At 35.6% G+C, this 17,008-nt stretch overlaps 1 protein-coding gene and 1 long non-coding RNA gene across 3 annotated transcripts in view; one reads left to right on the top strand and one right to left on the bottom strand.

Annotated features, from left to right (window-relative positions):
* The window catches only part of LOC110462516, a 35,370-nt gene extending 25,280 nt beyond the window's left edge, over positions 1-10,090 (top strand). For both annotated transcript variants that reach the window (XM_021516496.1, XM_021516495.1), the window contains exons 12-16: positions 2,538-2,690; positions 3,153-3,491; positions 5,730-6,077; positions 6,672-6,842; positions 7,588-10,090. In XM_021516496.1, coding sequence (XP_021372171.1) covers positions 2,538-2,690; positions 3,153-3,491; positions 5,730-6,077; positions 6,672-6,842; positions 7,588-7,784 — 1,208 coding nt within the window. In that variant the 3' untranslated portion in view covers positions 7,785-10,090. The remainder of the gene's footprint in view (positions 1-2,537; positions 2,691-3,152; positions 3,492-5,729; positions 6,078-6,671; positions 6,843-7,587) is intronic.
* A 2,132-nt stretch (positions 10,091-12,222) lies between these two features.
* LOC110462502 overlaps positions 12,223-17,008 on the bottom strand; it is a 5,686-nt gene continuing 900 nt past the window's right edge. Inside the window, exon 2 of the long non-coding RNA XR_002464292.1 lies at positions 12,223-17,006. This is a non-coding gene — a long non-coding RNA (uncharacterized LOC110462502). The remainder of the gene's footprint in view (positions 17,007-17,008) is intronic.

Below are 17,008 nucleotides of genomic sequence, written 5' to 3'. Positions count from 1 at the left end.
ACAAATATGTCACAAGTGTACAATGGCTGTCTGGGGCCTGTCACACTCACAAATATGTCACAAGTGTACAAAGGCTGTCTGAGGCCTGTCACACTAACAAATATGTCACAAGTGTACAATGGCTGTATGGGGCCTGTCACACTCACACATATGTCACAAGTGTACAACAGTAAGTAGCGATCTGAAAACCTCAACTATGTCAAAGTTAAGTGTACAAAAGTAATCAACGATCTGTCATATTAACCTTTGTTTCAATAAATTGTACAATAGTTTTCAAGGGTCTGTGATATTCAAAGATATGTCACTAAGTTTAACAAAGGTTATCAGAGGTCTGCAATATATATAAATATCTCATAAAATTATATAAAAAAAACCCACAAGATCTGTTTTTATCCTTTATTGTAAGACCAATGTTTGCATATGTTTAGACCAGTCATAGTGACTTACTCGGTAATTATAAATTGTTTAGACGTCGTTAACATCACAACATTTCTTTGTTGGTGTGTTTCTGTTTTATGTTCTTAATACATCTATAAATATTATGTTATCAACTTTCATAAAATATTTCTCAAAATATTGACATATTCTGGGAAACCAAATAGAGGTAAGTGTACAATAGATAAATGTCACAGCGAAAACTATGTACTGACTAACAGGATTCTTGTATGAAATGCTATTCATAAAATATATTTTACGTCTAGTTTGTTGTATTTGTCGAATGTCCCCGCGTAGAACTAGCAACACTTACTAATACGACTGTAATTCCACATTGACTTATTATTGAATGGTGTACCTCTATAGCCACCGTATGTTCGTATAAATGAAAAGGCAACTTATTTTTTTCACAGAAATGGAATTCCTACATAAGAACACACAAGGATTATCTTTGTTTTTGTTTTAAACCCCACAAACACAACAAATAACACTGTCATATCGAAAATCCTCTAAGGATCTTGTGTTGTAATGATATATATGTGTTACCCTTATTAAACGCCAGTTTCCCTATTTTTTCGGTCTGCCTCGTTTTTGCTCTTTCCTATTGACCATAACAATTATATTTTGTCCTTTCGTTGTAAAGCCCTTTTAAATTATTTTAAAATTTTGGAATGATGCACCCAACATAATTGTGATGTATCTTTCTCGTTATAAGTTACTTGGACACACCCAGAAGAAACATTAATCACATTTGTTCCACTTCTCATTACCTTTCTTACACGTATTGTTTGTTCCCTGACGTGCCAACAATACAGCATTCTATGTGCTTCATATGACGCCCATTGTATGTAACCTGTCATGTCAGGCAGCAAATGAAACCACATTAAAGAATAAGATAGCGTTTTGATGTAAAGACCACAATTTACTTAATTGTACAGTCAGCCAGAAATGACCTGTCGCATTGACCTTCACGTAAACACATTAATATTGGGCGATTGCATTTTATTTCAGGTATGTCCGTTTATGATATATGGTGCAATATTACACGTGTGTCAGCAAACATGTTTGCCAAACGGTCCGCTAACGGCAATATTAAGCATATTCACATTACTATTCAAATTAAAGTTTAGACATTAATTTCTAATATAAACATTGTATGTACTATTTCCCTACATAAATATTGCCTGGCCTGGATATAATTGGGGTCCACGCGGCTGGCTATTGTGGTCTGGCTATGTTGTTCGTATTAATTGCGCGAATGTTTATATATATAGCGTATATAAATTTTGTTCAGGAAGTTGAAGAATTTAACCGGGTTTTGATTTGTATTTATTGAAATCTTTCATTTTCTTAATAGTATTCACAACTTTATCACAAGACATCACTCATCATTACATTGTATTTTATGTTATGTTTTAGCACAAATTCTTAAATTAAAGGAAGCATCTCTAAATAAGCACGATAGCCACGCCACATATAATATGTTTACAGACATTTTACGATAAGAGTATTTGACAAAGTTCTCATTACAAAAATAGAATACATCTAATATACCAATGTTACATTGTTAAACAACAGTGCTTTTACATACAGATTGGTTGAAGGTTAGAATATTTCATATTAATATTCAATCTACGCAATGATAAACAGCAGCACGTCAGGACTACGCAAGCTATTGGTGTGCTATTTAGGTAGTTGTCGTTGCATGCATACACTAAAATTATCGTTATATTTTATTAAACATAACCCAAATTACAGAACAAAAAGTTCACCAAATTCGGAAGTCCTTAAAGAAGGCTTACCTTATACAGATATTAACGAACTTTTATGTCACTCTTTTCCAAGCTTTTGGGCTTAGCTCTTCGTCAGGGATTAAATGTCACCGGACCTCTATGTCACATCCATCTTGACAAAGCGAAATAGTTGTAAAGATATGTTCTATATTGCGTTATTATGTGTTCGCCCTTCGCAAAGTGTTTCTACTCTTAGGAGAGAAAGGAACAACTAATAAATTTAAAGGCGAATATCAAAGTTGTCCAGGTGTTCAGCAGTATAAATGACATTAACAGTTACAGACTGTGTGATATATTTGTATATTACAGCTAGTTTATGCGTTGGAAAGCCTGACAACCACATGACTCGCCACCCGTACCGCTGTGATCACTATATCAGGTGTAACAACAGCACGGTGCACGTCCTCAAGTGCGATAACAAGCTCTGCTTCAACACCGAGACCAATACATGTGGCCAGACAGGTAAGCACGTAGCCAACCAGTCTGCCTCATGATTATAATCTGTCCATACTTCTCTTATTTTGTTGATGATGCTAATGATAAACATATTATTTCTGTGATTTGTTATGACTGTTTGATATTAACAACATTATACCAAAATATGTTGGAGAATTATACCGAGTTTTAACAAGATCCATAAAGCAATACCTTTACAAAGTACGATATTTTACTTCTATATATGATATATGACCAGGCCTTGTTTTATTAAAAACCTCAAACACGTTGTTTTCTTAATTTCTTTACATCCCTGAACGTGTATTATTATGTCTGTAAAAGGTTTACTCGGATATATCTAATAATCTGTCTAGATGGAATAAGAAAAAAAAATGAACAAGAAGCTTCGGGTCGTTCGTTTAACAAAATCCAAAAACGACAAATTATCAACAGATTTGACCAATAGTGTGTAACACGTTTTTCCAACAGGTATTGTGATGCATGACGTGGTGGCCTATATGAATGAAGGTGTGACGTCACTGACGTGCCGTGTGCAACATCTCGGTTCCTGGAGTGCACTTCGTCTTAGGAAGATACTGTCATCTGGTGACAGTATCACAATTGTAGTTGCATCCAACAAAACAAATGTAACAATTCAGGATCCGAACATGCGAGGGCGACTGTTTGCGGATATTCAAACGACTCAGTATGAAGCTAACCTTAAACTATGGATTTACACATTAGAGTGCGATGATGCGGGAACGTATCTTTGTGAGGCGGATGTTGATTATGAGTTACCCGCAACACGTGCACAGCTCACTCTCAAAGGTAATAAAAGACACCATCTAAAGCGCTTTATGTTCGAGGGGTAATTCGTTCATGGTTTTATACCTGAGGCATATAGGCAAATATTCAGTTCCGGGTAACATCTTAAATAGTCAATAGTCCTGACTATTTTCTAGTCCTATGTTTCGCGTAATTCGTAAGCTTGTACATTTCATAGCTATGTATGAACAACGTGGAAAACACACTAGTTGCAGAAGTATATGTACACCGTAGATTCATGACATGTCCGTCAATATGACAATGCTAGCCGCTTATACTTCACTGTCCAGTGCACGTAAAGGCAACATGTTTAGTTAGCCGTTATATGCATATGAATATCGCATTATAGTAACTATAGTGGTTATCAAGGTACAGTCTTTGGCAGATACATTTATGTATTGCGCCAAATATAAAGAGTTATTTTATTTTCTAGGTACAGGTATATGTAAAAATAAATAGCATCAAAACCTTCTGGAGAGACACCTTCCTGACGTCGCCACAAACATGACTGATAATACATTATTCCCGTTTACAGACAACTTTTAGTCAGTTTTATGTCGTACATAAGACGTAAACCGTGTAACGTTAAGTAACTGGCACCATTTCATGGTATATACTTGAGCAACTTCCCTAAACTATGTTCAATTTTCTCACGAAGTTTATTTGACATGAAGGACATTAACTGGTCTCCGAGTCATCCTTTAATCTACAGTACTCCTGTTTTCGACATATTTAGGTCAGACACAATCGTTTAGTTGACGTCACCTTCAGTTGTTATCTTGATGATTAAATGGTTACAGCACAATGACGTCATGATCACTAAATACTCTCTAGTATACATGAATAATTAAATAAGATAGAACATCTACATGAGACAGTTATTTAACAAGGAATCAAAGTATTCATGTATGAGGTTATAAACAACATACCAATAGGCAAGATAAAACAGTTTATCCACCAATGTGATTATAACAAGATGTTGTATAACCCAGTACCCACAATTACTTTGTGATTAAAATATCTCCGTTGTGATCCACTGGTCGATTCCAGAATGAAACCGGAATTGGTTTTGCACACTCAAGTGCAAATTTACGAACGGTAATGTGATGTCATTATTCCGTCCTTGACGACCTTTTGTCCGGCGGAGTTGTTCGGTTCAAGTTATCGTGAAGACATTTACCATATTAAATGACAATGATTAGTAACGATCTGCAACAAAATCTTGTGTATGCTATAAAAGCCATTTCACAGATATATGTGGATATATATCACCCTGGTTTAAGCCATTTGGGAATGTACCAATACGCACAATGCAATAGGAGAGGTCAGGTGGACACACGAACGATATTGTCTTTAGATTAAGATCTGGTCTGCGACAACGAATATGTTGGTGTTTTAAATCTGTCATATTTTATATTTGAATCCTATTCAGACTGGTATCAATGCGAAAATATCATACTGGGATTAAAAAAGATCAACAGACACAAAGAGACAGAAATAAAAAAAACAAAAACAAAAAACACTAAAAAAAACAATATTATCATGTTTACAATTGCAAAACAAATTCGTTAGAGAAAGTCATATTAATGATGGAGCAAGCTAACCAAACTTTGAAAAAGACTGTATTTGAGTAAGACCTAATTATGTATGGAGTGTCGTAGATGTACCTATTACTGGATGGCAGAAGATGTATTACTGACGCCGACCTTTACTATACTTAATACAGAGAACACGTCAACCTGTCACAAAAAAACATGGCACAGTGATGAGGTTAAGTCTTAAAAACTACTTACGGAATGTACCTATAATCATTAATATACAGTGTTATGTGTTTGTCAAAAAGGGCGTATTTCATATTGAAAATGCCATTTACAGTATTGCCAATTTGTTGCAAACCCTAGCAGTGAAATAAATAATTAAATGATAAATCAATCTACATACAGTCTATAATTTATTAGTTTGAATTAAAAATGCAATGACACAGAATATAATCAAGACCAATATATCTGTTTTGAAAAAATAAGTGTCAGACCAGCTAGGCTAATTAAACATATGTTTAAACAATATTACCGAGATTTTAGTGTTATATCAATATGGGGCTCTGTTTACGCATACCATACTTTATAATTATCTGTTTTTACCTAATAAATATTATAAATAATTTCATTTACTTTCCAGTAAACTTATCATTTTAGCTTATTGAATGAATTATTATATTTATCTCGTTTTGTCAAATTTCAGTGAAGCCAAAACCGCCACAGATCACGAGTCCAATAGAAATCCTGGAAGGGAAACGACTCAGGCAAAGCTTTACGTGTGAGGGAGAGGTAGGGTATCCCAATGGTGCCCTACGGTGGGAAGTCAAGTACAAGGACCAAACCAAGTTTTCCGCAGTTTCTTTGGCAGTATTCAACGACACCAAGACTAAATCCGTGGTCGGGAACTGCTCCAAAATCATCAGGCGAGAATTGTCCTTTACACCTTCAACAGAACAAGACGAAATGGTGTTGAGATGTGTTGTTGAAAATAACGACACATTACCAGATGGGCAGACATTGTGGGATTCGTTCAAAGTTCATGTCATTCCAGGTAGGAACTATCAGTCTAAAATAGCATTCCAACAGAATACATAACGGTTCAAAATTATCCGCGACTTTTTATAAAGAGGATTTACACATGTATTTTGTATGCATTCTTATTATGGTATTCCTATAGAAATTTAGCGTATATGCATTATACTGTTAGATACGTCTACTTATTTTGCAGGTTCTTCTAAAGACATTTCTTTTAATTTTAGTGCATAGTAAATTAATTTTCTCCTAGATAAAGTTGTTTCGTGAAGTCTTTAAATATGACAGTCGAACTTTAACCTCAAACAAACTATGTTTTCTTAGATTCATTTAAATGATTTTGAAGTAAAACAGTAAACACATACATCAGTTTGACTTCAATCTATAGGAATATGGTTAGTTATTCAAAATAATATTGAGTATGTGAATGAACAAAGCTCGCAATGGCAAAGGTTTTATAACCTTAATCTCCATATCAACGGGATATTCAAGTTGTATTAAAGAGCTTGTATCATTAAACTCACAAATTAGATCAGAGACGACTTCGAAATGAAAGAGAGAAAAAAATATTGTCGTATTTATGATAAAGATGTTCGACTGTTTCCTATTTAAGCAAACTTCTGTAGTTCCGACAACTCAACGTACCTGATCCACCCTCACAACTGTCGACAGTATATCCAGTGTGCCCTGGGATACCTGTACGTCCGACAGTGTAGCGTCGGTCTCTGCTTCAATCCCGACACTCAACAGTGTGACATCCCAGAACCGATAGAGTTCACTGTCTGTACGTATACCCTATATATACTACCTCACTCTCACAGCCAGCTCATTTTCCAGTTTAGTTTAATTATACGAAAAAAATGTTAAAAGGAGGAGTGGGGAGTGTCTTTAATTGATAAATCTTTTAACGTGATTTTACTTATATTTTATTGAAAGTTATACAATAATGAATGCATAAATCGATAAAACTATAGGATAGATTTGAATAATTGTATGTTTGTAAAGGTACACAACTCTAACACAACCAAGAAAGTATAATTTGTAAGATGACATACATGTATCCTTAACGACCAGTTATATCTAGCTTCTCTGAATATATCTTGTGAAGATATTGATTTGCTTTTCCGTGTACTATATATAGTGACGGTGAGTTGAAAATAATGAAAACTTTAATGAAATACAATTATGGAGTTATTCTTCAGTAATGTTTACAATTTGATATTTTTTATCCAGAGTATTATATCTGACGAATAATTTTCATCCTACTGACTTCTATACAATTTTTGGTATCAATCATAAACCAGTCTTCGGTTAAAAGTCAATTTTAAAACGGGTATCAAACTAGGATGAATAACACACACGGAAAATTTACTGAAGTATATCGTTCAATTAGTTATTCTCTTTTTATTTTATTTTTTAAGTGGCTTCATGGCTTTTGCTATTCAGCAAATGAAAATTTGTTTTTGTAAATATGTGATGTTTGAATTAATGGACATTTGTTTAACTTCCTTTTTTATTTCACTCACTAGTTGATCCAGAGTTTCCTTGTCGACCAAACAAAAATGGTGTATACTTTCCACATGCCTTCCTCTGTAACAAGTACACGTGGTGTGTACAAGGAAAGGGAATCCTCCAACACTGTCCCTTAGGAACTCTCTACCTGGCAGACGGCCAATGCACATTTAACACAGAACAGTCGCTCTGCTACAGCAAGGACGAGTTATGATAACTTTAGAAGGTTTATTTATCTGAAGACCACACAATGGACCAATCGTTTAAAACTACCCTTGTCATGTTCTCAAGAGATCTTAGTTAATATACCGTGGAATGAACGAATTGTGATAGTTCATGTTAAGTATGAAGATTTCGTTGGATTAACATATGATAAATTCAAAGTTCGGCGTGATAAAGATTTAAACACATTGAATCTTTCCTTGTCAAAGTTGTGCTAAGCACTGCACAATGTTGTGATGGTTAAGCTTCATGGCTATCTGCAAACTAAGCTTTGGGCTAATTGTTGAATAATTACCTAAGATAGTGTTAATTGCCGAACAAAACATTTTACGGTGTTATCAAACAGTTACAATCCAGGAATTCATCTGAAAAAGAATTCTACAGTAGACGCCCGAGCCCGAGAGCCAGATATAGTGTGTGAGCAACAACATGCTTCATGTGAAAGACTGACGTCAGTAATACCTCTATAACGGTGTAAACATAAAAATAGATTTCTGCTATAGCAACGACATACAATTCCTCTGGGTAAAGGCGGTGGTACAGTGCATAAGTTTTGAAACAAGAAATTTACTACTGAAGAAAGTGTTACTTTGAAAAGCCGGTTCATCAATAATAGCGGAGTACCAGTAAACCTGTATTTCACAATACGTGTGCAACTATGGCTGTAGACTGTAATGAATAATTCGAAAAAGCGGAAGCAGCTTGAAGGTATTCCAGGAAAAGAAATCAGATAATGAGGATAGTTCCTGTCACAGCACATAAAACTATCGAACGAAGGCAGCGTTAAGTGTATGGAGATCGCAGTTTTGGATCCTATTGGAGTAACATCATTAAAACATACTGAGTATCTCAAATCATTTAATTGTGTTCTCTTGTCAAAAGTCAGAGGAAACATGTCTAGTGAACGATATGAAAGTGCAAGTGATGGTCTTTTGTCAAGAAATACAAATGTTTCCTTGAAGGAAATAACTCTTCTTACGACTTTTTGTGATATTCAGAGTGCTTCTGTTTCCAGTTCAAGGTCAAAATTTGTGCAACGAAGGATCAATAGCAAGAAAAAGATCAGGATTAAATTCACTATCGTCTTATAGTTTGACAGTCAACAATTATCTCGGTAACGAGCGGTTTTATAAAACACGACTGAGACATTGACTGGTTCATAAAACGAGTTAAATCTGTTGTTAGTTTCATAGTTTACATGTGTACATAGGTGTCATTTTTCTGCAAATCATTTACATTTTTACATTTAATCACAGAGCAATGCATAAAACAACTACTACATCTCAATAAATACATGAAATCGTTTTGGTAATCTTGTAAATGAGTGCAAATATTCTTGTAGTTTGCTTTTGCCATATTGTGTGGCATATAGCAGAAATAGAGAATCCTATGATTTTCGAATTCAGCTTGCTAATGAATCAGCACCATTATAATCAACTGTTACATTGAGTGTTAAGATTAAATTAAATGAAATTAAAACTTTCTAATTGTTTAATAGATTGTTAACAATGCCAGTTTTTAATATGTCTCAATAATTCGGTGGCAGAGAGGAAATAACGTCTTTAGACAACTAAGTGCACAAGGACTGTGTCATTTTATTTGTTGCACATTTCGTCTCATTTGAAAAATATTTGTAATGATTCCAGATGTTACTATGACAGTATTGTAGATTCTAAAATGCGAAATAACTTATTTTATCAACATTGTGTACATATAAAGGACTATTAGGATGTCAAACGTGGAACACATGGTGAGTTTGATTCATGTCATCATCTAAAGTTAATGCAAACCCATTACTTACACACGTGCCGTATTACCTGGCCTTATTAGATATACATACTATTACACATGTTTGTAAAGTTATACACGGATGATCCGTCATTTACCGTCCTGAAATGACCATAGCTGTAGATAGGACGTTAAACAATACTAAACCAAACCAAATCAACCCTTCATATACATAGCATGAATTAGTATTTGAAATATTTCTTGACATTAACGTCCAGATGACGTGTAATCAAAACTTCACGACAGATAATTAGGATACAGTATTACAACGGAACGTAATCAGGTTATACCTTTTACGGTATTAGCCATCGGTCTCAATCTCCAGACTGTACCATTAATAAAAGGGTGCTTCAAATGCATATATTTTCTTTCAACATGGAGGATGACACAAACAGATTATTTGAACACTTAATGAAACTCACATTCCTTTCATCATTTTTGTTTTAAGTGTATAGTGATATGAAAATGCTTTATTGAATAAAATATCTGAATTGTACACTGTCTTCACAGTCGAGTATAACACTGTATTTGTACACGTGCCCTGTGATTGATGGGGAATACTGGTAACCTATCAGTGTAAACAAATATTTTAGCTACCATCTTAAAATATTATAAGCAAACAAACGTCACACGAAGGTGGGACCAATATTCTTCACATGCCATTTGGTATCATTGAAGACTCACTGTCAACTATTCAGTGATTGACGGAGAAAGTCACGGATACAGGTGATAGACAGACAGACGGACGTAGGGGAAAGAGACACGGATACAGGTAATAGACAGACGGACGTAGGGGAAAGAGTCACGGATACGGGGAATAGACAGACAGACGGACGTAGGTGAAAGAGTCACGGATAAAGGTAATAGACAGACGGACGTAGGGGAAAGACCCACGGATACAGGTAATAGACAGACGGACGTAGGGGAAAGAGACACGGATACAGGTAATAGACAGACGGACGTAGGGGAAAGAGCCACGGATACAGGTGATAGACAGACAGATGGACGTAGGGAAAAGAGTCACGGATACGGGTAAAAGACAGACAGACGGACGTGGGGGAAATAGTCACGGATACGGGTAAAAGACAGACAGACGGACGTGGGGGAAAGAACCACGGATACAGGTGATAGTCAGACAGACGGACGTAGGGGAAAGAGCCACGGATACAGGTAATAGACAGACAGACGGACGAAGGGGAAAGAGCCACGGATACGGGTAAAAGACTGACAGACGGACGTGGGGGAAAGAGTCACGGATACAGGTAATAGACCGACGGACGTAGGGGAAAGACCAAAGATACAGGTTATAGACAGACAGACGGACGTAGGGGAAAGAGCCGCGGATACAGGTGATAGACAGACGGACGGACGTAGGGTAAAGCCACGGATACAGGTAATAGCCAGACAGACGGACGTAGGGGAAGAGCCACGGATACAGGTAAAAGACAGAAAGACGGACGTAAGGGAAAGAGCCACGGATACAGGCAATAGACAGACGGACGTAGGGGGAAGAGCCACAGATACAGGTTATAGACAGACCGACGGACGTAGGGGAAAGACCAAAGATACTGGTTATAGACAGACAGACGGACGCAGGTGAAAGAGTCACGGATACAGGGAATAGACAGACGGACGTAGGGGAAAGAGCCACGGATACAGGTAATAGACAGACAGACGGACGTAGGGGAAAAGCCACGGATACAGGTAAAAGACAGACAGACGGACGTAAGGGAAAGAGCCACGGATACAGGTAATAGACAGACAGACGGACGTAGGGGAAAGAGCAGGACATTGATCCTCAAGCAAAAGTTTAACAAACTTAGCGAGACTCTGCGAGAGAAACGCTTACCTGTTTTATTTCTCTTTTCGCAATGACTTCGCTGAATCAGTCCCCTGCAATTGGCACTTGTAACTTTAAAGCTTGAATAATTCTAGTCTGGCACTGTTTAAGTGATTTTTTTTTATAGAAAACTCTCCTTTTCTGTATAATTTACGTATATTTCAGAACACTTTAGATATGGATTTCAATATTTCAAACAATTTTAGTACATTTATTAATACACCAATGATGAGTTATAAACGGAAGCTGGTTTTTGCAACGAATTACTAACTTCTAAGTAGGGTTCCTTAATTCGTATTTTTGGCGATTAATTTCCGTCAAAAGGACTCTGTTAGTTATATTGTATATATATAGGACTGTCAGTCCCCGAAGTTGTTCAAGTGCATTCTGACCTCAACACCACACCTGTAGTCACCTGGGTACTAGAAGTAGCCATCTTTACCTGTTAGTGATTAGTAGAATAGTCCCCTACCTTGATGGTGTAACAGAGATAACCCCAACCACAGGGGTGGTTGTTTTGGTAGTCTCTGACTATAAGTTATTATCAGGAGGGCGAGTGACTTTACCTTTAGGTAGGGATTTTTTTCTCTCTCATGCTATCATATCAGCTAGTATGTTTGTAAACAAAAACAAGTGGAATATAAATATCGCAATTCACATTTAACACATGCTTTTAAAACTAAAACTGGAGACATGTATATCTGTGAAGGGTGGGAGAAAGGCTTTTACTATCCTATTATTTTTATTTATAACAACTTTGAAGCAATGCAAAAGAGGATCCTCAGAAACGAATAAATACTTCTGAATTATAAGCGAGTTTTATTCATCAAAATAGTGGTAGCATATCAATAGCAATAGCATAACTGGTAAAACAATTTATACTGTATGTAAAACAAGAGTAATATGAAGGCAAACAGCAGAACCTCGTACTTGGAAACATTCGTTAGAATGAAAGGAGTGAGAAATGGAGTTACCCCCCTTCACTAATTCAATAGATTCATGAACGGTACTAAACAAATCATTGCATTTTGATAGTCGTGTTTCAACGTTATTTTCTCAACAATTCTTACGATTGATTTTTAAATATTGAGTTTCTATAATAGTACTACACTCCAATGTAAAAATGTCAACTGCACATAGAACAGTCATAGGGAACAGCCCATGGCTGTGCAACATTATGAAGAGTCACAATTTAAGTTGCCACATAAAGTCTTGTCTTTTATTTGCAATGATAGAATGACATGAAGGATGCGACCGATGATATTCCTTTATGTAGCATGGAAATAATGAAGATTTAATTAGGATACCTGAATCTATATTATACCCCTATACATCTGGTATCTGCATTGGAATATTTTAGTCCCACTAAGTATAACAACAATAGAGAAATCTGAGTTCAGATTAACGAGGCTCCACTGTTTACACACAACCTTGAGGAATAACAATAAACGGTAACATTTTCATTGCAGGGTTTTTAACATTTACAAAACGGCCTTGTATTCATAAAAACAATCAAATGCTCAAACAAAAGCCCCACATCACAAGTACCCAGAACTTCTTTTCACTGAACAAGGACGTAAATTTTAAGTCTCAATTATTATATAAACTTAGTATCAGCTTTTAGGTTATTTTCCAATCCTCTTCATACTATGAGTTGCGGAACAAATTGGAAATAAAATATTTTTTAAACTATTATATAAACAAATTGTATGAAAATTTCAAAAGCAATTACTGACCTATACTAGGAAACAAAATTGAGCACATAATCAGAATTTGAGCATCTGATTATTTTTATTAACACCAGGCCAGCCAGATCTTGTAGTCTTAATACTTGAACAACTTTTAACATGCATGCAATAAAGCACACTTGTATGACGTATATAGATCAACAATGCATGTGTTCAATCACACTTGTATGACGTATATAGATCAACAATGCATGTGTTCAATCTCTCCGTTGCTTTAAAATATATTTAAGACTTCTTCAGATGATTTTCTCAAACTTTCTATAATAATCAAAATGAATCTATTGCTCAGATGTAATAGCACATGGAGAGCATATGTTGAGTCATTATGTATAGTACCAAGAATAAATAATATTTCTTTATATTAATACTTATTTTTTCTTAATTTACATTTCAAATCACAACGTTAATTGCTTGTCGGGAAAAAATCAATACATACAAATTAAGATGTGTAGTTACTTGCCTATCTCTGTGGCATATACGTAATATATTACTATACTCGATGTATTAAGCAACAAGATTCCTGTTTAACATATAATCTGAACTAAGATGTTTTTGCTTCAACATATTTTCCCAATATGGAAAACAATGCTCAAGTTAAAGAAAAATCTAGGTTAAGAAACAGTTGTGGAACAAAGTCCTTTTTGAACCAGTAAAAATATAAAAAATATCTAAAGACAGGTTGCCCAGAGTGGGCCCTGAATGTTTGTTTGTGTTTTATGACCTAACAACAGCTATGTTCAGATGAGGATGTGCCAGGAAAATGACATTGCTGACAGAAATACCATCAATCAGCGGCCAGTATCTGGCAACCCTCCGACAAAGGCCATGAATGTAATGGAGCAGGTATGTTTTAAATAAAAAAAGACTAGGGAAGGATGCTTATTGTTGGTAATACAGTATATTGAAATCAACTAATGCCCAATTACATACATCAACCATTTAATTACCTTGTACATGTACTATATAGTAATATTATATACTGTACAAAGAATGTAGGACCCATCTCTTTCATCTTTTATGTTACAAAAAGCTAAGCACTAGTTCGTTTGAAAATAAAGGATTTCCTTGCCAATGGTGGGTTGACTCAGCCTTTTTATTACAATATTAATCAAATCACAAGGCTAAATATTTCCATATCTATTTCTCTATATTGACCAGTTTACTTTGAATAATAAGTGCTATTTTTAATACGATAAAAATATTAACGTCATAATACAATTTCACTATAAAAACTCGTATTGCAATTTATTTGGCAGACAACTAATATTTCTGAGTCTGTAGAGGAAAGGATATTTTAAACGTCAGCTAAGAAAAGGGAGACAATTTAGATGTGTGTTGAGTTTTTTTAATTTCAACATAAAATAATTCATATTGCTTCAGATATTGAAACAAGTCGCCTATAAAACTTGATTTGCACGAACATGTATAACTTACATAAGTTAAGATTTATAAATATCTGCCTTTTATCGAACCATTTACATCATAAAAAAGATTAACAAATGCATTTTTTCATATTCAGTTCTTCTAGTGCAATCAAACCTAACAATGGTTCAAAATACCCAACGCTGACCTCACTTTGTCCATATGGGGTATGTATATGAACAATTCCTGATACAATACCCAATTGTGATACATTCGTCTATGAAGTTTCTAAAACTGTTAAGAAATTAGTCTTGACCACCAATACCACAATGTCATTTAACTCGATTGCAGTTGCCTTGGTTCTGAAATCTAGGGCCGCATTCGTTTATCGCGATCCAAACGGTTGAACCAGTAGGACGCGAGTTCACCAATGAAATTAGGTCCGAGCTAGTAATCTGATGCTGCTGTCAGGCGAGCATTGACAAAACCTTGCAAGGCCTGCATTAACATTTGCAGGTCTGCCAGGATTAATACCTGAAAATGTTACATTTTAAAACAGACAAACTGGTTGAACTGGTATGCAAAAGGGGGCCTAGGTCTTGGTCTAGGAATCCTTGATACTACAGAGGTAATGCATGCACACATTCTCTGCCACCCCCTGACATATGTCATGACAGACCAGAGAGACCTTTCAATGACCTGCTGAGAAATGGCGACACCAAACTTTAACGATCAAAATCCAAGATGGTTGCTTGGCAGCCACTTTATTTATCCATTAAATCTGAACATCAAACAGGTACCACATATACGGACAAAGGGAACCTACACCTAAAAAACAGATTTGTAGTAAAATAGATATTGAAAAAAAACTATCACAAGATTAATGCTTAATGAATTAGTGATAGATATCTTCATACACAATTTCATCCAATTCATTCAAAGCCCATCTGGTTTGCCCTATCAGAATGTCACATGTAAAAATGTATAAAACTAATTAATGAAAATGAAGCACAAAGGTATCATTACATGGATTTTTGTTTGAATATCATCTTTCATAAATGTACATGGATTAAGAACTTGAGAATTGAAGAAAAAATCTCAAATGAATATTACACCAGAACAAATAAAATAACTTAAAAATTTGTAAGATTCATGAATATTAAAAATAAAACTAAATTGTAATGACAGGTTACACTTGCTATTTCATCTCCTATTCAAATTATTTTAAATGGTTTATTTCCTGATCATTTTCAAGATCAATTAAGGTAGGGCAGCAAAACAATTCTCAATAATATTACAAGTGTTGACCTTGCAATCTGATTTTCCTTATCTGTATTAAACAAAATTTTATAATGATTATGAAACAAAATATTTTAACTTATATTTATTACTCTTGTTGGCCCAAATGTTAGCTTGCAGGGGTTTTTAATGTGGGAAGTATAATCGAGAAATAAAGGAATCTCAACACCACAAGGACGTTTTGTGTGATTTAATTACTGTCTACATGTTTCGGCTTGCTATGCGGCAATTATCAGGACCAATATAGCAAGCCGAAACATGTAGACAGTTAATCACACAAAACTTCCCTGTGGTGTTGAGATTCCTTTATTTCTCCGTTATGTTTTATTAGTAAGGAGTTCTATAGAACCCACTCACGGATACACCCTAGGACGCTAACGCAAAGTTCTACATTAGGAGTGTTTGATCACCTATTTTTTTATTATTAATGTGGGAAGTGAAATCAGATTCTCCCTGAGAAAACCTGGGAAGTGAAATCAGATTCTCCCTGAGAAAACCTGGGAAGTGAAATCAGATTCTCCCCAAGAAAACCTGGGAAGTGAAATCAGATTCTCCCCGAGAAAACCTGGGAAGTGAAATCAGATTCTCCCCAAGAAAACCTGGGAAGTGAAATCAGATTCTCCCCAAGAAAACCTGGGAAGTGAAATCAGATTCTCCCCAAGAAAACCTGGGAAGTGAAATCAGATTCTCCCCAAGAAAACCTGGGAAGTGAAATCAGATTCTCCCCAAGAAAACCTGGGAAGTGAAATCAGATTCTCCCCAAGAAAACCTGGGAAGTGAAATCAGATTCTCCCCAAGAAAACCTGGGAAGTGAAATCAGATTCTCCCCAAGAAAACCTGGGAAGTGAAATCAGATTCTCCCCAAGAAAACCTGGGAAGTGAAATCAGATTCTCCCCAAGAAAACCTGGGAAGTGAAATCAGATTCTCCCCAAGAAAACCTGGGAAGTGAAATCAGATTCTCCCCAAGAAAACCTGGGAAGTGAAATCAGATTCTCCCCAAGAAAACCTGGGAAGTGAAATCAGATTCTCCCCAAGAAAACCTGGGAAGTGAAATCAGATTCTCCCCAAGAAAACCTGGGAAGTGAAATCAGATTCTCCCCAAGAAAACCTGGGAAGTGAAATCAGAGTCTCCCCAAGAAAACCTGGGAAGTGAAATCAGAGTCTCCCCAAGAAAACCT

This window comes from Mizuhopecten yessoensis, unplaced genomic scaffold, assembly GCF_002113885.1.
Source record: "Mizuhopecten yessoensis strain PY_sf001 unplaced genomic scaffold, ASM211388v2 scaffold10797, whole genome shotgun sequence".
In the NCBI taxonomy this organism is placed as follows: Eukaryota; Metazoa; Mollusca; class Bivalvia; order Pectinida; family Pectinidae; genus Mizuhopecten; species Mizuhopecten yessoensis.
Note: the sequence above shows the minus strand (reverse complement) of the source record. Positions and strands in the feature narration are given on the sequence as shown.